Below are 22,012 nucleotides of genomic sequence, written 5' to 3' on the forward strand. Positions count from 1 at the left end.
CGCTATTAGAGGGGGTTGGGGTTCTTTACAATGCATCTGATCTCGGACGCGCTATTAGAGAGGGTTGGGATTCCTTACAATGCATCTGATCTCAGACGCGCTATTAGAGAGGGTTGGGGTTCCTTACAATGCATCTGATCTCAGACGTGCTATTAGAGAGGGTTGGGGTTCCTTACAATGCATCTGATCTCAGACGCGCTATAAGAGGGGGTTGGGGTTCCTTACAATGCATCTGATCTCGGACGTGCTATTAGAGAGGGTTGGGGTTCCTTACAATGCATCTGTTCTCAGACGCGCTATTAGAGAGGGTTGGGGTTTCTAGCAACACATCTGATCCCAGATGTGCTATTAGAGGGGGTTGGGGTTCTTTACAATACATCTGATCTCGGATGCGCTATTAGAGAGGGTTGGGGTTCCTTACAATGCATCTGATCTCAGACGCGCTATTAGAGAGGGTCGGGGTTCCTTACAATGCATCTGATCTCAGACGCGCTATTAGAGAGGGTTGGGGTTCCTTACAATGCATCTGATCTCAGACGCGCTATTAGAGAGGGTTGGGATTCCTTACAATGCATCTGATCTCAGACGCGCTATTAGAGAGGGTTGGGATTCCTTACAATGCATCTGATCTCAGACGCGCTATTAGAGAGGGTTGGGATTCCTTACAATGCATCTGATCTCAGACGCGCTGTAAGAAAGGGTTGGGGTTTCTTACAATCTCTGTCACAGCCCCTATCCCAGACAGATTCAGACCCGTCCGTCCATCTGCAGCTAGGAGTATGATTTTAATGCAGTTATTTTAACTGATAGCCCTTATTTGGAAATCTCTCTTTGAAGATCCTGTTGATCATTGTCATCTAAACGCTCTATTTCCCCATCCTAAAATCTTATCTCTAATCAGTCCCCAGATGTTGTAATAACCCGAGGAGTGATGTAAAGATACTCCAATTTCAACTGGTTAAACGAGTTCTTGCTAAATCTAGAAGGGGGTTGGGTGGGAGGGGTTAACTCAAGAAGATCCGGCATTGGGTTGGCTCATTCTGGGATGGGTTGGTCTATAAATAGACAACGCAGTTGACATCTCTTGACATCTCCAGTTGAGTTTCTCAAGAACCCACCATGATGTTCCAGGCGGTCTCATCCCTCCTCCTTCTCTCTCTCTTCTCAGTAGGATACGGGCAGACTCCCCCTGTCCTCTATGTCAGCAACGGAGGTCCTTGGGGTGACTGGGGGGCTCTTCAAACTTGTCCTGATGGTTCCCGTGCCAAAGCATTCTCTCTCAAGGTGAGATATATATAATAATATTATTTCTTGCATGGCAATGTATATTGTGCTGTATATGGGATTTTGCTGGCACAGTAATTACCTGCCCCGCAGAACTTACAATCTAATTTTGCAGGCGCAGTAAAATATTTGGCTAACAAAGACTACTTCAGAGGCCAGCTTCTTAGTGCACAAATCTCCTTTTTTAACTGTGCTGAACATTTTTTACTCTTTGTATTGTTTTCCCCTAGTAATAATACTAGAGTGTGGGGATGAGAGGGGGAGCGTAGGGATGAGAGGGGGAGTGTGGGGATGACAGGGGGAGCGTGGGGATGAGAGGGGAGTGCGGGGATGAGAGGGGGAGCATGGGGATGAGAGGGGAGTGTGGGGATGAGAGGGGGAGGGTGGGGATGAGAGGGGAGTGTGGGGATGAGAGGGGAGCATGGGGATGAGAGGGCAGTGTGGGGATGAGAGGGGAGCATGGGGATGAGAGGGGAGTGTGGGGATGAGAGGGGGAGGGTGGGGAGCAGAGGGGGAGTGTGGGGATGAGAGGGGGAGTGTGGGGATGAGAGGGGGAGTGTGGGGATGAGAGGGGGAGTGTGGGGATGAGAAGGAGAGCGTCGGGATGAGAGGGGGAGGGTGGGGATGAGTGGGGGAGGGTGGGGAGCAGAGGGGGAGTGTGGGGAGCAGAGGGGGAGCGTGGGGATGAGAGGGGGAGGGTGGGGATGAAAGGGGGAGGGTGGGGATGAGAGGGAGAGGGTGGGGATGAGAGGGGGAGGGTGGGGATGAGAGGGGGAGGGTGGGGATGAGAAGGGGAATGTGGGGATGAGAGGGGAGTTCGGGGATGAGAGGGGAGTGTGGGGATGAGAGGGGGAGCGTGAGGAGCAGAGTGGGAGTGGGGATGAGAGGGGGAGCGTGGGGATGAGAGGGGGGTGTGGAGATGAGAGTGGGAGGGTGGGGATGAGAGGGGAGTGTGGGGATGAGAGGGGAGTGTGGGGATGAGAAGGTGAGTGTGAGGATGAGAGGGAGAAAGAAAGAGGGTGAGTGTGAGAGGGAGAGGTGGAGTGTGGGGATGAGAGGGGAGTGTGAGGATGAGAGGGAGAAAGTGAGAGAGTGAGTGTGAGAGGGAGAGGTGGAGTGTAGGGATGAGAGGGGGAGTGTGAGGATGAGAGGGAGAAAGTGAGAGGGTGAGTGTGAGAGGGAGAGGTGGAGTGTGGGGATGAGAAGGGGAGTTTGAGGATGAGAGGGAGAAAGTGAGAGGGTAAGTGTGAGATGGAGAGGTGGAGTGTAGGGATGAGAGGGGGAGTGTGAGGGAGAGGGGGAGTGTGGGGATGAGATGGGGAGTGTGAAGATGAGAGGGAGAAAGTGAGAGGGTGAGTGTGAGAGGGAGAGGTGGAGTGTAAGGATGAGAGGGGGAGTGTGAGAGGGAGAGGTGGAGTGTGGGGATGAGAGGGGGAGTGTGGGGATGAGAGGGGGAGGCTGGGGATGAGAGAGGGAGGGTGGGGATGAGAGGGGGAGAATGGAGATGAGAGGGGGAGTGTGGGGATGAGAGGGGGAGGGTGGGGATGAGAAGGGGAGTGTGAGGATGAGAGGGAGAAAGTGAGAGAGGGAGAGGTGGAGTGTGGGGATGAGAGGGGAGTGTGAGAGGGAGAGGTGGAGTGTGGGGATGAGAGGGGAGTATGAGAGGGAGAGGTGGAGTGTGGGGATGAGAGGGGAGTGTGAGAGGGAGAGGTGGAGTGTGGGGATAAGAGGGGAGTGTGAGAGGGAGAGGTGGAGTGTGGGGATGAGAGGGGAGTATGAGAGGGAGAGGTGGAGTGTGGGGATGAGAGGTGGAGTGTGGGGATGAGAGGGGAGTATGAGAGGGAGAGGGGGAGTGTGAGAGGGAGAGGTGGAGTGTGGGGATGAGAGGGGAGTGTGAGAGGGAGAGGTGGAGTGTGGGGATGAGAGGAGAGTGTGAGAGGGAGAGGTGGAGTGTGGGGATGAGAGGGGAGTGTGAGAGGGAGAGGTGGAGTGTGGGGATGAGAGGGGAGTGTGAGAGGGAGAGGTGGAGTGTGGGGATGAGAGGGGAGTGTGAGAGGGAGAGGTGGAGTGTGGGGATGAGAGGGGAGTGTGAGAGGGAGAGGGGGAGTGTGGGGATGAGAGGGGGATCGTGGGGATGAGAGGGGAGTGTGAGAGGGAGAGGTGGAGTGTAGGGATGAGAGGGGAGTGTGAGAGGGAGAGTTGGAGTGTGGGGATGAGAGGGCAATGTGAGATGGAGAGAGGGAGTGTGGGGATGAGAGGGGAGTGTGAGAGGGAGAGGTGGAGAGTGGGGATGAGAGGGGGGTGTGAGAGGAAGAGGTGGAGTGTGGGGATGAGAGGGGAGTGTGAGAGGGAGAGGGGGAGTGTGGGGATGAGAGGGGAGTGTGAGAGGGAGAGGTGGAGTGTGGGAATGAGAGGGGGAGTATGAGAGGGAGAGGGGGGGCAGTTCACAAGGGCACCGATATTTGAAAATCAATTTATTTTATGATTTTTGTTTAGGGCTCTTTCAAATTTTAGTTACGCCGTTGCCCCCTATTAGAATCTCTGTGGTTAAAGGGTCAGTCCCACCTAGGAGCAAAGTGACCTAATGACAGGGACGTGTTTAATGGGTTAAAGGGTCAGTCCCACATAGGGCCAAAGTGACCTAATGACAGGGCCGTGTTTAATGGGTTAAAGGGTCAGTCCCACGTATGGGCAAAGTGACCTAATGACAGGGACGTGTTTAATGGGTTAAAGGGTCAGTCCCACCTAGGAGCAAAGTGACCTAATGACAGGGACATGTTTAATGGGTTAAAGGGTCAGTCCCACCTAGGAGCAAAGTGACCTAATGACAGGGATGTGTTTAATGGGTTAAAGGGTCCGTCCAACGTAGGGCCAAAGTGACCTAATGACAGGGACGTGTTTAATGGGTTAAAGGGTCAGTCCTACATAGGGGCAAAGTGACCTAATGACAGAGATGTGTTAAATGGGTTAAAGGGTCAGTCCTACATAGGGGCAAAGTGACCTAATGACAGGGACGTGTTTAATGGGTTAGAGGGTCAGTCCCACATTGGGGCAAAGAAACCTAATGACAGGGACGTGTTTAATGGGTTAAAGGGTCAGTCCCACAAAGGGGCAAAGTGACCTAATGACAGGGACATGTTTAATGGGTTAAAGGGTCAGTCCCACCTAGGAGCAAAGTGACCTAATGACAGGGACGTGTTTAATGGGTTAAAGGGTCAGTCCCACAAAGGGGCAAAGTGACCGAATGACAGGGACGTGTTTAATGGGTTGAGGGTTTATGAGTAGTTATATACTGTATGAGATGGATACATTGTAACTGATCTTCCTGATACAGGTGGAAGGGAATCAGGGGAAGGGGGATGATACGGCTCTGAACGGAATCCGGCTGCACTGTGTTAGCAACAACAACAATGGGGAATTTCCAATCCAGTCTACTGAAGGAGCGTAAGTCATTCACAGGACATGCACAGCCACACAGGTCTCTTCTTCACATGTACAGAGCTTTCCTAACCTCCCAGGTCTCTTCTTCACATGTACAGAGCTCGCCAAACCTCGCAGGTCTCTTCTTCACATGTGCAGAGCTCGCCAAACCTCACAGGTCTCTTCTTCACATGTGCAGAGTTTGCCAAGCATATATTACGATGACAGGATTTTGGGGTGTATAAAGGAGGGGTGTATAGGGAGTTCCGAGGGAAGCAAAATGTTGGGGTGTATAGGGAGGGAAATTAAGGCAGCTTGGAGGATAGCAAGGTATTTGAATATATAGAGATGGGTATCACAAGAGATTAAGGGAGCAGGTGATACCACTTTACAGATTAAAAATCCCCTTTACTCTCACCCAATTAGAGATCCCCTTTACTCTCACCCTATTAGAGATCCCCTTTACTCTCACCCAATTAGAGTTCCCCTTTACTCTCACCCAATTAGAGATCCCCTTTAATCTCACCCTATTAGAGATCCCCTTTACTCTCACCCTATTAGAGATCCCCTTTACTCTCACCCTATTAGAGATCCCCTTTACTCTCACCCTATTAGAGATCCCCTTTACTCTCACCCTATTATAGATCCCCTTTACTCCCCTGAAGGACGTAGGACAGGAGTAATACCACTATAGGTTAACACAGATACCCAGCAAGCTCAAACTCCCACACCCACCACAAAGTGAATATATATTTATGTCAACCAGAGAGCTACTGAGCGTGGCAATTGTATATAACAAGAGACAGGGGGTGCCCAATGCTGCATCCAATTGACAAAACATATAAAGTAAAATACTTCAATAATAATAATTGGTTATTTAGTTAACCCTTTGGCCAAAGGCGTCATAAGCCTGCATACCAACGTCAAGGTATAACCAAAATAATGCAGGTCCTACACTACACTGTGAACCCTTCTTTTTACCTCTGTGAGAGGGGAAAAAACCATAATGGGTCTTGTTCCTGCAGCAAGTGAAATGACCTTCCAAGTTAAAAGGGTGAAGGAGGAGGAGTGAGCTCTGGGGGGAGGTGCCACAGCCTCCAAAGAGACATAGGTTAACACAGATACCCAGCAAGCTCAAACTCCCCCACCCACCACAAAGTGAATATATATTTATGTCAACCAGAGAGCTACTGAGCGTGGCAAGGGGGTGCCCCTGTCTCTTGGAGATATGACCAATTATCTATATAGTGGTATTACCCAGCAATTTAGTTAACCCTTTGGCCAAAGGCATCATAAGCCTGCATACCAACGTCAAGGTATAACCTTGGTTATACCTTGACGTTGGTATGCAGGCTTATGATGCCTTTGGCCAAAGGGTTAACTAAATAACCAATTATTATTATTGAAGTATTTTACTTTATATGTTTTGTCAATTGGATGCAGCATTGGGCACCCCCTGTCTCTTGTAATACCACTATATAGATAATTGGTCATATCTCCACTAAAATTCTGTGCCTCGTCCTACAGGTCAGGTCTCCTCTGCAAAAGCACCTAGGAAGTTTCCTGTTCACCACTAACCACATCCTCCTTCTTCTCTCTCAGGTGGGGTTCATGGGCCTCCCCTGTGCGGTGTCCTAACGGCAACCTCATCGCCTTCCGCTTGAGAGTAGAGCCACCTCAGGGGGACGGTGACGACACTGCCGCCAACAACATCATATTTAAGTGCTCAGACGAAACGATACTAGAGGGATCTGGACAATCGTGGGGGACATACGGACCCTGGAGCCCTTTCTGCGAAATAGGGATCTGTGGCATCAGCACCAGGGTGGAGTCAAACCAAGGAGACGGAGATGACACGGCCCTCAATGATGTCAGGTTCACCTGCTGTAAAAACTGAGTCTTCTTTCTTCTCAACTTCCCCATGAAGGGTCTACATTCAATTGTGAAGGTCTTAGGGGGTAGGGGGGGAAGGGTTAAGCCAGCGACGTCTCTAAAAATAGCTGGTGGCATTGGTTGGAGATGCAGATCTTTTAGGGCCCAAATTAGTAGGACGTTCGTACTGTTCAATTTGAAATTGTGAAATAAAATTGAATTTTAATGCAAAATAAAATGAAAGTATTCATTGTGACTATTTGGATCCATTTAACTCATATTTGCTCCATATAGTTTCTTCCCATAACTCCTCCTATTGCTACATATAACCTCTCCCCATAACTTCTATTGCCCATATAACCATTCCCTATAGCTCCTCCCATTACCCCATATAACCCCTCCCTATAACTCCTCCTATTGCCCCTATAACCGCTCTCTATAACTCCTCCTATTGCCCATATAACGTTTCCTATAATTCCTCCTATTACCCCATATAATGCTTCCTATAAATCCTCCTATTACCCCATATACCCCCTCCCTATAATTCCTCCTATTACCCTATATAACCACATATGAAAGAAAGTCATCACCACATACCAGTTACCCCGTAGACCAGCTAGCAGCATGTTGCAGTATTCGGGATATAATCAGCGCGTGAGAAAGAATTTGATGGATTGTCCCATGAGGACGGGACGTATTTTAGCAATATCGCAGAGGGGTAACAACATGATCTGGAGGGGTGCTGAATGTGCGGGGGAATGAGAGGGGAGGGGCACATATGACACCTACTGAAGGCATCTAGCTTGGGGTATCGGGGTCATGGTGGAGTCATCTGTTCCATGCGAGGAATCCGGTGTCGGTGTAGAGTAAGAAGGAGGGGAGATGATAAGGTCAGTTTTTGACATGTTAAGATTAAGATAGTGATTAGACACCCACGCAGAGATAACAGAGAGACAGCTAGTGATATGAGACTGCAGAGAAGTGGAGCGGTCAGCAGAGTAGAGGTAGATGTGGGTTTCCTGACAGTCTTCTAGGGCTTGTTTTGTATAAGAAGGGGGACAAACAGGTGTATACACACATAAGGGGCACCCAGCCCTCAACCTTCAGCCGTTTATTTCTCCATTAGTGACACTACACATTTTTAAACACCGTCACTTTAAGTCAAAACAAACTCATTAAAATAACATCTACTCCTGTCAGGAGTCTAACTCACATGCAGATGGCATAACGGAGATGGTGTTCTATACAAGTGAAAAATAAACAGATAGGACACCAATTCATTCAAATAGTAGATTATTAATTTAATGACCCCCTATGTTAGGGGTACTCCAAACATTCCCCTCGATAATCCTTAAAAAATGAATAGATATATTCCAATAGGGTAGATCTGCGTGGTGATGATAATGACCACACTGTATGAGAGTCAGTTAGATAGGAACAGAGTGGGTCAGGGGGTCTTCTCTCAGATGATCAATATATGAGTAGAGGAAATGGGGAGCAAAAAGAACATACAGATAGTATGTGTATATTAGAATACTTATGGAAGGTGCAGAATAGACTAAGATCTCCTGAAATGTAATGTTCAAATCGATCTATAAACAATCAGTATCTGTCATTAACAGTGTGGAATCAACTCTAAGCTTCCATCTTTGCCAGCGACATGTTCGTTCACAATAAATGTCAGGGGTGATGGATATCATTTAGTGATATCTTATTCTGGGTGTTACACCTAGGAGATGGGGGAAAAAAACAGCGTGGAATGTAAATCTAAAGTGTTGGTGAAGAAGCCACATTCACGAGCTACCAACTAAAGACAAAAGATGCGGCAGTTAAGCAGTTATTGCAGGGAGATGTAAATTTACCAGAATTACAAACAGATTTCATAATTGACAGCATCAAATTCATACTTAGCCATAACTGTTTTTGGGATGGGGGACATTTTTATTTACAGAAGTGTGGACGGCGATGGGTTATAGGTTCGCGCCGAGCTATGCCAATCTGTTTATGGCAGTTTGGGAGAGTAATAACATCTGGTCCGGGGATGAGCTCGGCGCGAGCCTAGTCCTCTATCGTTGTTTCATTGATGACGTGTTTTTTTGTGCGGAGAGGTGGTGAGGAAAATCTAGTTCGCTTCCTTGACACTATGAATACCAAGATCTCCTGATAAGTAATGTTCAAATCGATCTATAAACAATCAGTATCTGTCATTACCAGCCATCTATGGAATCACTAAGAAGTCATGTGAAAGATTCATATACAACAACAAACATGTTGAAATGAAAATAGCATAATGTCTCTAAGGCCGGGGCCATAGAGGCTTCAGGAGAGCGGAGGCGCGCTAATGCTGAGGCTCACCTGCTTAAGTCAGCGCGATTCCACGGACTTGCAGGCGAGCTAGTGTGTGCAAAGGGAGCCGGGGGGGAGATGGTTGGAGGCGGGGCAGTGACGTCGCTGGGCCAATCGCCCGCGACGCACTGACGTCAATGTCACGGCGCTGACGTCACGACGCCGTGACGTTGACGCTGCTTCAGGCTGATTGGATGTTTTCAGCCGACAGCGTGCTGAAAAACAGCTTGGCGCTCGGCTGAAAATTCCAAAGCCTCCGCATGCCTGCGGACGCTCGCGTGAGCCCCCTCTCAAGGCATCCTCATTGAGGATGCAGGGGCTCAGCGCTGAGCATCCGCACGGCTAAGCGCGGCCTGTCCTTCTATGGACTCGGCCTAATGTATCAGCGTGGAATCAACTCTAAGCTTCCATCTTTGTCAGCGACATGTTCGTTCACAGTAAATGTCAGGTGTGATGGATATTACCATCTAGTGATATCTTATTCTGGGTGTTACAGTTAGGGGATGGGGGAAAAAACAAACAGCGTGGAATGTCACTACACATATCCAGTAATGGACCCAAGTGATTTAGAACGGCGCCAAACAACAGTGCTGGTGATTAAAGTGATAAATACACATATACAGTGAAATTATAAGGTGCAACAAAAAACAGATTCTCAACCTTCCTACGGGGAATATGTACAGATTCCCCTTGAGATAATGTAGATACAGGTGTTGGAAGGGAGCGATGATATCAGGAACACCCCAAAAATAGAAGATACAAAAATATTGGTGCAGTATATTAACATATAGTTAGGAAAAAATCTTGGCTCTACTGCTACTCCTGACGAAGCCATCATTTAGAATGGCGAAACGCGTAGAGTGTGACCCTACGATTGAGAGGGAGAGATTGCCTGGATTCCCGTGAAATCATTTTCCAACCGGCGGCGACACCGGAAATGACGTATCGGCTACCGCGACCGGAAGTGACGTGTCGACACCAGGCTTCGATGCACCGTGGCGGTTTGATGCAGTAGAGACGCTGTTATGTGATATTGCGATCACCAACGTCCTATGCTGTTATCCCATTGGGATCTTGTAAACCTCCACTTTTATTGTGTTTGGATAAATTGTGTGATTTTACTTGAGTTCCGTGTGTGTCTCTCTTCCTTGAGATTACACCTCCTTCATATAGCCTCCATCTGTGGCACTCTAGTCTGTTAACCATTCACAGCAGAAGTGCTCTTTTGGGAGCTCCTATTGACATATTGCCACAGTGTTGCACTATGTATTTTATTTCTTTTTAAGGTATCAACGCTCCCCTGGTTCTTCTATTATCTCTGTTCGTGTGGACCTTGAAACAGTCCGTCTAAGGGTTTGAGTGTTTTTTTCTACCTTGTTTGCATTTGATTCTATTTGCATTTTTCTTTCACATTGTGTTTGTTTTTATTTCATTATTCACTTGCACTATGTTTAGCTGATTAGATAGTGAGCGCCATCTAGTGTGTTTTCTGTATCTGTTGGTTTCTTTTAGATAGGCTGCACTATTTTTTCACTATGGAAGATATAGAGATAGATAGCAACCCCTCCAATATTTTCTCTAGAAGACACACAAAATCTGTGGACTTCAAGAATATTCTCAAATTAGATCTGGATTATGTCCCCATTATAGGGGAGGCTAATATTTTAGAATCTGAATTTGAAAAATTGGAGAGGTTGCTAATCAAAGATATTAAAAAGTTTTGGGACTACACATTTTTAGAAAAATATGTCTTCAATGGGAGAGTCCCAAGATGTCTTAGAATTAAAAAGGATCCATCCATTGATCTGGAAGATGAAATCTTTCTTGAGAAATGGTATGGTCTTTTGGAAAAATTTTCAAATGACCTAATTGGTTTAGTTATAGACCAACAAAAAAACCATGTGTCACAGATTGGCATAGAGGTGAAGGAAATTGAAGATAAGATTGGTAATTTAGACCAGACTGTACTCTTCAAAGAGAAAGACACCAAATTGCAAAATAAATTGGATAAAATATGGAAAGAGACAATTACAAAGAAAGTAAAAAAAAATCTTAAGAGATGAGGATGACTATAAAGATGGGGCCCCTAGAAAACTTGATAAAAATGATAAAATTGAACCCATTGTTGAAAAAGGTATTCAAAATAAAAATAAAAAATCCCCTAAGAAACCTCCCCCCAAAAAAGACACATCTAAAGAAAAGAAAAAACCTAGAAAATATACCCCGAAAATGCCTAGGATAAGTCCCGAAAGGGATAATTGGAGGACTAAATCATATATGCCAAAACAAAAGTAAGCATAGAATTGACACAAATTTGACAGTAACCTAAGTAAAAGCGAAAGAGAAGCCCTTAAAACCCTTCAAAAAGATAGCAGTGTAGTTATAAAACAGGCTGATAAGGGGGAGGAGTGGCGATTATCAACAGGGAAGATTACATCACTGAGGCATATCAGATTCTAGGTGATAAACATACTTATACACCTTTGAAAAAAGATTCCACTTCAGACTTTCTTTGTAAATTAAAAAAACTGTTAGACAAAGGGAAACTGGATGGAGTAATAAATGAGAGTGAGTACAATTTTTTGTATAGAGAACATCCAATTAGACCCATCTTTTATTACCTCCCTAAACTCCACAAGAAATTAGTTAACCCCCCAGGAAGACCCATAATAGCGGGTATTGATTTCATGACGTCTAACTTATCTGCATATATAGATACCTACCTGCAAAAATATGTGAAACAACTCCCATCATACTTGAAAGACTCGACTGACATCCTACGTGTTTTGGATAGTCAAAAATGGGAAGAAGGGTGGTTTCTTGCAACATGTGATATAACTTCCTTATATACATGCATCAGCCATAAAGATGGGCATGATGCTATAGATAGAGCTCTGTCAAAAGATTATGATATGCCTCATGAACAGGCAAACTTTATTCTAGATAGGATAAGGTTTATCCTAGAACATAATTATTTTTTGTTCGAAGGAGTCTACTACCTCCAGAAATGTGGCACCGCCATGGGCACAAAGTTTGCACCCAGCTATGCAAATCTTCTCATGGGCTCATGGGAGGAAGACCATATCTGGTCCATTGCAGAGCTGGGTGTGGACTTGTGCCTGTGGCGAAGATATATTGACGATATATTTTTTATCTGGAAAGGGGATGAGGAAAGTCTAGTAAGATTTATACATTATCTAAATGATAATTTGCTTAATCTTAAATTTAACTGTGAGTACAGTCGGGAAAGGGTTAATTTCCTGGACCTGACTGAACTCATAGAAGATGGAGCAATCAGTACGCAGACTTTCTTTAAGGATGTTGATATTAACAACTATATCACACCTTCAAGCTGTCATCACCCTAAATGGTTACAAAATGTGCCATATGGTCAACTACGTAGGGTTAGAAGAAATTGTTCCAATACCAATGTTTTCCATGAACAATCCCTTTTTTTACAAGACAGATTTAGGGAAAAAAAGTATGAGGAAAAGACTATTCAGGATGCAGTAGAGAGAGTAGGATGTCTAGAAAGTTCCAGAAAATGGAGACCGCGCTCGTCTGTAAACTTCAAGGGGATTCTTCTGAGATGCCTCTCTTCCCGCTGCTCCTTCTCCCTACGGTGATCAGCCGGCCACAGACAGTCCAAGTAAAAAACAAAAGAGGAGATGGAGCGCAGAGAAAGAAAATGCCAAGGTAAGATATGGGTCAATTTATTTGAACAACAATGCACAGTATTACTTACAATTAGTTTAAAACAGCATACAAGTAGAAGTTCCCACAGAGGTCTGTATATACATCTGTTTGTCACCCCCTGTCCCGACTGTAACACACTGCTTCCAAGTCTCACAGGGTCCCTGACCCGGAACCGGAAGGGTTACCAACCAAGGGTGATAGGCGGGCTCTCGAGCTCAGGCAAAGGCTATGGCAATAGCAACAGCTGCTCGTGAAATGACAGGGGGATATCAGCACTGCTGAATTAGGGAAAATTCTACCGTACTAAAAATGCACTCCTACCCAGGAGTGCAACATAAAGGTATTAAGCAACCCTCAACGCGTTTCACGCAGTATAGCGCTTCGTCACCTTGGCATTTTCTTTCTCTGCGCTCCATCTCCTCTTTTGTTTTTTACTTGGGATGTCTAGAAAGGAAAGATCTCCTAAGGGATTCAGAAAAGGTTAAGACGAATAAAAATTTTGAGTTCTCTTTCCTTACAAACTTTAATAGACAGTCTGAAAAAATAGTTAAAATCATACGTAAACATTGGCACATTGTTCAAAGTGATTCAATTTTGGGTGAAATAGTTCCTGATCAACCAACGGTTATTTTCTAGTCTGTTAACCATTCACAGTAGAAGTGCTCTTTTGGGAGCTCCTATTGACATATTGCCACAGTGTTGCACTACTGCTGCGGCCAAGTTTATTCGAGCATTTGCCCGTTCTTGGCCGCAGCAGTAGCCTGGCGCGCGCCCGAGTGTGACGGGCGCGCGCCGAAGCAGCGGAAGAGCGCCCTCCGATCGGGGCGCTCTCCCTACCGCTGCCGGGTCCGCCGGGTCCCCCGGAACCCCCTGCCGCTGTCCCGCGATCGCGGGACACCAGGGCTCCCTCGGGGAGCCCCTGGACGTGCGTGCAGGGGGCGCACGCTCCCGAAGACGCGTGACCGCGCGTCTATGACGCGCGGCACGCCGAGGGGCGGCCACTAGCAAGCCGGGAAATCTCCTGGCTTACGGTACCGACCACACTGCAATAAAGTGTGTCGGTACTGTATGTATTTTATTTCTTTTTAAGGTATCAACGCTCCCCTGGTTCTTCTATTATCTCTGTTCGTGTGGACCTTGAAACAGTCCGTCTAAGGGTTTGAGTGTTTTTTTCTACCTTGTTTGCATTTGATTCTATTTGCATTTGTCTTTCACATTGTGTTTGTTTTTATTTCATTATTCACTTGCACTATGTTCAGCTGATTAGATATTGAGCGCCATCTAGTGTGTTTTCTGCAAAGTGTCCTAATGACAGGGACGTGTTTAATGTGTTAAAGGGTCAGTCCCACGTAGGGGCAAAGTGACCTAATGACAGGGACGTGTTTAATGGGTTAAAAGGTCAGTCCCATGTAGGGGCAAAGTGACCTAATGACAGGGACGTGTTTAATGGGTTAAAGGGTCAGTCCCAAGTAGGAGCAAAGTGACCTAATGACAGGGACGTGTTTAATGGTTTAAAGGGTCAGTCCCATGTAGGAGCAAAGTGACCTAATGACAGGGACGTGTTTAATGGGTTAAAGGGTCAGTCCCACATAGGGGCAAAGTGACCTAATGACAGGGACGTGTTTAATGGGTTAAAGGGTCAGTCCCACGTAGGGGCGAAGTGACCTAATGACAGGGACGTGTTTAATGGGTTGAGGGTTTATGAGTAGTTATATATGAGATGGATACATTGTAACCTCCTGTTTCAGGTGGAAGGGGAGCCAGGGTCGGTTATGATACGGCTCAGAACGGGATTCGACTGCTCTGCATTCACCACAGAAACAATGATCAAGAAACTTTAATCCAGACATTCACAGAACATGCACAGCCACACAGGTCTCTTCTTCAGATGTACAGAGCTTTCCTAACCTCACAGGTCTCTTCTTCAAATGTACAGAGCTTCCCAAACCTCACAGGTCTCTTCTTCACATGTACAGAGCTTTCCTATCCTCACAGGTCTCTTCTTCACACGTACAGAGCTTTCCAAACCTCACAGGTCTCTTCTTCACATGCACAGAGCTTCCCAAACCTCACAGGTCTCTGCTTCACATGTACAGAGCTTCCCAACCCTCACAGGTCTCTGCTTCACATGTACAGAGCTTCCCAATCCTCGCAGGTCTCTTCTTCACATGTACAGAGCTTTCCTAACCTCACAGGTCTCGTCTTCACATGTACAGAGCTTCCCAAACTTCACAGGTCTCTTCTTCACATGTACAGAGCTTCCCAACCTCACAGGTCTCTTCTTCACATGTACAGAGCTTTCCAAACCTCACAGGTCTCTTCTTCACATGTACAGGCATACCCCGCATTAACGTATGCAATGGGACCGGAGCATGTATATAAAGTGAAACTGTACTTAAAGTGAAGCACGACCTTTTCCCCACTTATCGATGCATGTACTGTACTGCAATCGTCATATACGTGCGTAACTGATGTAAATAACGCGTGTGTAACCGGCTCTATAGTCTCCCCGCTTGCGCACAGCATCGGTAAAGGTAGGAAGCCGGTATTGCTGTTCAGGACGTGCTGACAGGCGCATGCGCGAGCTGCCGTTTGCCTATTGGGCGACTCCTGAGGAAGCTGTGGTGAACACAGCGAAACGCGTAGAGCTATCTTTGAGCCATCTTTAGTCGGCACAGCTGCTGAGAAACTGAAGGTGCCGAGTCTGCTGCGTCTCCCTGCTGCCCCTCTTCCGTCTGTGCCGTACCGGAAGTCGTCATCCCTTTACCGGTTGTGACATCACACGCCATCCATCGCGATCCGGCGAGGGTCACTTGGAAGTGTAACAGCGAGAGTTCCATCTTCCAGCGCTCTACTGCCTCAAGAAAACGCTATGTGTGCATGTATTATGTACTTATTGTGAGTACATTTCTTATATGCTTTTATCTTATAAAGTTGAATTTTCGATCTACAGTACACCATGATCTCCCCTTGTTTTCCATGAAACCCCTACCCGAGTGAGATCTCTCCTGCATTACCAGCTGTCTGGGTTCCTGCAACTGCGGTGTACAACTTACCTGCTGACCTGCTAAATGCTGATTTAATCACTTACTTGGTGTAAGTAAGCACTCAATAGAGCCAAGATTTTTTCCTAACTATATGTTATTATACTGCACCAATATTTTTGTATCTTCTATTTTTGGGGTGTTCCTGATACCATCGCTCCCTTCCAACACCTGTATCTACATTATCTCGAGGGGAATCTGTACATATTCCCCGTAGGAAGGTTGAGAATCTGTTTTTTTTTTGCACCTTATAATTTCACTGTATATGTGTATTTATCACTTTAATCACCAGCACTGTTGTTTGGCGCCGTTCTAAATCACTTGGGTCCATTACTGGATATGTGTAGTGACATTCCACGCTGTTTGTTTTTTCCCCCATCCCCTAAGTGTAACCCCCAGAATAAGATATCACTAAATGATAATATCCATCACCCCTGACATTTATTGTGAACGGACATGTCGCTGGCAACGATGGAACCTTAGAGTTGATTCCACGCTGGTACATTAGAGACATTATGCTATTTTCATTTCAACGTGTTTGTTGTTGTATATGAATCTTTCACATGACTTCTTAGTGATTCCATAGATGTCTGGTAATGACAGATACTGATTGTTTATAGGAAAAGGTGGTCCCAGGGCTCCAATGGCGGAGCACTACCAAGCAAACAATGGGGGTTGCAGCCAGTTAAAAGTAAAAGCAATTTATTTGGTGGTCAATAGGAAGTACATAGTTACTTTTAAAAGCAATAAAAGGTGCTGCTTTAACTCGTATAATTTAAGTATTTTTCCCCCTGAGTATGATATAGATATCTAGATATATATTATTGTGTTAAAAATCATGATTTTCCTCATCTATGTAACTATGTACTTCCTATTGACCACCAAATAAATTGCTTTTACTTTTAACTGGCTGCAGCCCCCATTGTTTGCTTGGTAGTGCTCCGCCATTGGACCCCTGGGACCACCTTTTCCTGATATCACGTTCGGCGTGACGCACCCACCTATCCGGGACAGAGCTGTGCTGCAAGAGGGAGATCAAACTACAAACTACAAACACTGGCTGATATGGTATGTACTTTTGGTTTTGCTGGGGGCTCATTCAGCACCTTTATGGTATATATGGAGATCTGAGCTAGCTGTCCAGCGTTACTGGTACATTTATACCTATGCTTATATTGCCTTATTGAGTCTCCCTAGCACTTATATATGCTCTCAAGCTCAGGGATTTTAAACTTATACTTTGAAAATGTATTTATACTTTTGGGACAGCTGAGACCTGACCTGGGGATAATACCCCTCACTGAACATTTACTGATTGTTTATAGATCGATTTGAACATTACTTATCAGGAGATCTTGGTATTCATAGTGTCAAGGAAGCGAACTAGATTTTCCTCACCACCTCTCCACACAAAAAAACAAGTCATCAATGAAATAACGATAGAGGACAAGGCTCGCGCCGAGCTCATCCCCGGACCAGATGTTATTACTCTCCCAAACTGCCATAAACAGATTGGCATAGCTCGGCGCGAACCTATAACCCATCGCCGTCCACACTTCTGTAAATAAAAATGTCCCCCATCCCAAAAACAGTTATGGCTAAGTATGAATTTGATGCTGTCAATTATGAAATCTGTTTGTAATTCTGGTAAATTTACATCTCCCTGCAATAACTGCTTAACTGCCGCATCTTTTGTCTTTAGTTGGTAGCTCGTGAATGTGGCTTCTTCACCAACACTTTAGATTTACATTCCACGCTGTTTTTTTCCCCCCATCTCCTAGGTGTAACACCCAGAATAAGATATCACTAAATGATAATATCCATCACCCCTGACATTTATTGTGAACGAACATGTCGCTGGCAAAGATGGAACCTTAGAGTTGATTCCACGCTGGTACATTAGAGACATTATGCTATTTTCATTTCAACGTGTTTGTTGTTGTATATGAATCTTTCACATGACTTCTTAGTGATTCCATAGATGGCTGGTAATGACAGATACTGATTGTTTATAGATCGATTGAACATTACTTTTCAGGAGATCTTAGTCTATTCTGCTCCTTCCATAAGTATTCTAATATACACATACTATCTGTATGTTCCTTTTGCTCCCCATTTCCTCTACTCATATATTGATCATCTGAGAGAAGACCCCCTGATCCACTCTGTTCCTCTCTAACTGACTCTCATACAGTGTGGTCATTATCATCACCACGCAGAACTACACTATTGGAATATATCTATTAATTTTTTAAGGATTATCAAGGGGAATTTTTGGAGTACCCCTAACATAGGGGGTCATTAAATTAATAATATACTATTTGAACAAATTGGTGTCCTATCTGTTTTTTTCCACTTGTATAGAACACCATCTCCGTTATGCCATCTGCATGTGAGTTAGACTCCTGAAAGGAGTAGATGTTATTTTTATGAGTTTGTTTTGACTTAAAGTGACGGTGTTTAAAAATGTGTAGTGTCACTAATGGAGAAATAAACGGCTGAAGGTTGAGGGCTGGGTGCCCCTTATGTGTGTATACATGTGTTTGTCCCCCTTTTTATACAAAACAAACCCTAGAAGACTGTCAGGATACCCACATCTACCTCTCCCCTGCTGACCGCTCCCCTTCTCTGCAGTCTCATATCACTAGCTGTCTCTCTGTTATCTCCGCGTGGGTGTCTAATCAATATCTTGAGCTTAACATGTCAAACACGGACCTCATCATCTCCCCTCCTTCTTACTCTACACCAACACCGAATTCCTCGCATGGAATAGATGACTCCACCATGACCCAGATACCCCCAAGCTAGATGCCTGGGTGTCATACGTGCCCCTCCCCTCTCATTCCCCCGCACATTCAGCACCCCTCCAGATCATGTTATTTACCCCTCTGCGATATTGCTAAAATACGTCCCTTCCTCATTGGGCAATCCATCAAAATTCATACTCACGCGCTGATTATATCCCGAATACTGCAACATGCTGCTAGCTGGTCTACGGGGTAACTGGTATGTGGAGATTAAAGAGAGAGATGTGTATAATTAGCGCTAAAAAAAATGTATGAATGAATAATAACACCTCTATAGGAGTTAAACCCCTATTGGCAGGCAAGGCTGCCTGGTAGACACTGATACGTAGAAATCAGAATGGACAATAGAAACAAAAAGAAAAAACCGGCGCCTTACAAGTCCAATTGAGTGAACGTCCTGGAAGTCCAATATGATATGTGGAGATGACTTTCTTTCATATGTGGTTATATAGAGTAATATGAGTTATAAGAAGGGGTTATATAGGGTAATAGGAGGAGTTATAGGGAGGGGTTATGTAGGGTAATAGGAGGAACTCTTTTTATTGAAAACATTTCCAACATTATATTTCATAGAAAAACATTTCAAACAAAAACTGCACATTATGTACAAACTTATATTATATCAATATGAACTCAGCATGTGTGCCAACCTTTCTCCTCAACAGCAACTTCACATTCCTTTTATACACATTTTAATTGAAACTAAATAAAAGCCTTAACTATAACATTAATAGCTGCTACCTTTAAAGGATTAATTAATGAACAAACATTTTAAGTCCCCCTTCACCCCACCCCAAAAAAAACCACACGGTATTACTTTTTCTTTTTCCCCACATTATCCCCCAATGACCCAAATCTCTTAACGGTCACTGAAGGTGGAATCATGTCCGAGTCTGTCTCTCTGGAAACATCCATAGTATGTTCCTCTTCGGATAAGGAAAGTTCCTCCACATCGTCGGAGTCCTCAGCTCTTGACCCCCAATCCTTTCTGAGAGCAGAAAAACGGTTTTTTATAGCTACCTGAGGAACTTTACCAGCGGGACCTGCAGGACGTCGAAGAGTCCCTCCAAGTTTTTTTTACCATGCTCTTCTTCCTTTTCTTTTTTCCTTGTGCCCAAATCTGCTCACTTTCTTTTTCTTTATTATTATTTTCCCTCACTTGGGTTTCCATCATAGTAGGATCATCTGATTCCCCAGATTGTTCCCCTGCTGGGAGTAGATTTGAGGAGGTTCCTTCTAAGGGGTCTTCTGACATTTCCTGGGCCTTGTTTACACTCTCAATAATTGTTTTTTCTGTAAGTGTATCTGGATAAACTGCATCCACAGGCGGTCCAGGACAAGCTCCGTCCCCAGGAGGGTCTAAGCAAGCGCCATCCCTAGGCTGAACCAGACCAACCCCATCTGCAGGCGGATCCAGACATATTCTGTCTGCAACTTTCAGGGCCCGGTCGTAAAGTGCTTCATTGTCTTCGAAGTCCACTTCCTGCTCCCATACTTTTGAAATATTATGCCAGGCTTCTCTGCAATTCGTGTATGAATGTCCAAATTTATCTCATAAATTACATCTGATGTTTGTACAACTTGCCCTCTCGTTGCCCAAGGACTGGCACAAGTTGACTTTTAGAACATCACAAGACATGCTTAAATTTCTGGCTGAACCACATCTATGGCACAAGGTTTTCTGCCCATAGTTAAAACTATTTCCTTTTTCTCTTCCTATGAAGAAGGAGTTGGGCAAATGCTTTGTAACATTGCCATGTCGCCAAAGTCTGACTTGCACTTTCCAACCTCCAATCCAAATTTCTTCTGAGTCCATAATTCTTGTAGGTGGAGCCAGTACTTCGCATTGTCTGAAAAGCCATATCAGAATATCTGATATTGGGACTGATTCGTGTCTGAAGAGAATTGTTACCGACTTTGTATCCGGTTTGGACACAGGAATAGCAGCAAAGGACTTCCATAATTCTGAATTTTTAAGACTCTCATATTTTGTCCAAAAGTAGTCCAGAGCCTGCGGTCTCTTAAAGCTGACATCGTATTCGCATGAACCTGGAACATGGATAAGTGCGTAAATGTCATCTGCACTGAAGCCCAAAGATTCTTTCAATAGATGTTTTCCTACAAAATCCTATCAGGCTTCATCTCCTCTGCACCCTTATATCTCAACTTTACCACGTTCCTCCTTTTTAAAGGTTGTGCATTTCTGGTCACAGCACTCACAAAGGATCTCCCACTCCAGGCTGAAGGGGGTGCTGTGTGAACTGGGGTTACCTTGATGCCATTACTTTGCTTTACCCCATCTTCTGATTAGGACACTCCATCAGGAACTGTTTGGATAGAAGCAGCACTTTCAGTCTCTACAACCTCAACTTCACTCCCAGGCACTACAGGGTTAATGCTGTCTCCATTGCTGCTAATTACCACCTGCTGTTCTCCTCTCTCAGAGTTCTGAATCCCAGGACCTGCTAATAAGCAGGGGGGTGGTTCTGTAAGTTCAGGTGAGCATGGGTTCTCTGGCTCACTGCTCTCAGGTACAAACTCAATTTCCAGCTGATCTCCTCTCAGTGTTTCTAGGTTCTTGCTTTGCTGCTCTCCAGATTTCTTTGTAATTTCTTTAACTTCTCCCAGCGTGGGAGTCTGAGATAACCCAACATCACAGGTGTCTGCTGCTTTCTTTTCCTGCAATGGTCTTTTAATCAGATCTTCTGCTGCTTCTGCTATTAACCCCTGGGATGCTGGAAGCTCTGGAACAGATCCTTGCTCACAGTCTGATACACCCTGAGGTTAGTCCCCTTCCCTGATGTCTTTGGACCCTATTACAGGGCTGTTACCTTCTCCTGTGGAAACCTTTAGCCGCTGGTCCTTTGCTTTCTTTTTTTTTTTTGCAGCTTTACCCTTTGGGGTTTTCCTGGCAGTTGGTGGAATTAAACTGTCAGGATCTGAATCAGAATTTTCCTGGGATAAGTTCTCTGTTTTATCTTTAGACACTGCAGACTTGTTCTGGGATCTGGTTTCTCTCCCACTTCTTGTAGGCGTCACCAAACTTATCTTTTCTTGAGAGCATTTAATGGGATTTTGGCTTCCGTTTCCACAATATGAATCTGCACCTTGTTCTGCACTTTGCTCTGCACCCTGCTCAGCATTTTGCTCTGCGCCCCGCTCTGCACCCTTCTCAGCACCCTGTTCAGCACTGTGGGTTAGCATTTCAATAGTTTTTAAAAGGGAACGTTTCTGTTTGACTGGAACCCCTGTTATTTTAGCAATCTCAACCTCCAACCGGGTTAATTCAACATGCAGATGATTTATTTGCTTCTTGCGCACGTCTATCTCACGACCACGACATCTCTTTAATTTAATATTTTCTATTTCCAATTCTTCTACCTTCCTGTTATACTTCTTCAATAAAGCTTGTTTCTCTTCTTTCTTAAGCAGATTCTGTTCTGCCTCTTCCTTTCTCTCCAAACTCTCCTGTAACTTACATTCAGCCTCACCAAGGCCTACACCACTGCTGCAGCCTGCGGCCTCTCCTACTTCCATCTCCAA

At 45.2% G+C, this 22,012-nt stretch overlaps 2 protein-coding genes across 2 annotated transcripts in view; one reads left to right on the forward strand and one right to left on the reverse strand.

Moving 5' to 3' along the window:
• Positions 1–22,012, reverse strand: part of LOC142471189 (uncharacterized) — a 60,693-nt gene that overhangs the window by 12,531 nt on the left and 26,150 nt on the right. Inside the window, exons 4-6 of the mRNA XM_075577977.1 lie at positions 20,992–21,087; positions 20,386–20,518; positions 19,320–19,457 (exon numbers count right to left, since the gene is read on the reverse strand). Coding sequence (XP_075434092.1) covers positions 19,320–19,457; positions 20,386–20,518; positions 20,992–21,087 — 367 coding nt within the window. The remainder of the gene's footprint in view (positions 1–19,319; positions 19,458–20,385; positions 20,519–20,991; positions 21,088–22,012) is intronic.
• LOC142470875 (vitelline membrane outer layer protein 1-like) lies at positions 1,074–6,781 on the forward strand. Its single transcript, XM_075577675.1, has 3 exons — positions 1,074–1,284; positions 4,619–4,728; positions 6,307–6,781. The coding sequence occupies exons 1-3, from the start codon at positions 1,120–1,122 to the stop codon at positions 6,599–6,601; spliced, it is 570 nt and encodes a 189-aa protein (XP_075433790.1). The 5' UTR covers positions 1,074–1,119; the 3' UTR covers positions 6,602–6,781.

Source organism: Ascaphus truei, chromosome 20, assembly GCF_040206685.1.
Source record: "Ascaphus truei isolate aAscTru1 chromosome 20, aAscTru1.hap1, whole genome shotgun sequence".
NCBI classification, from domain to species: Eukaryota; Metazoa; Chordata; class Amphibia; order Anura; family Ascaphidae; genus Ascaphus; species Ascaphus truei.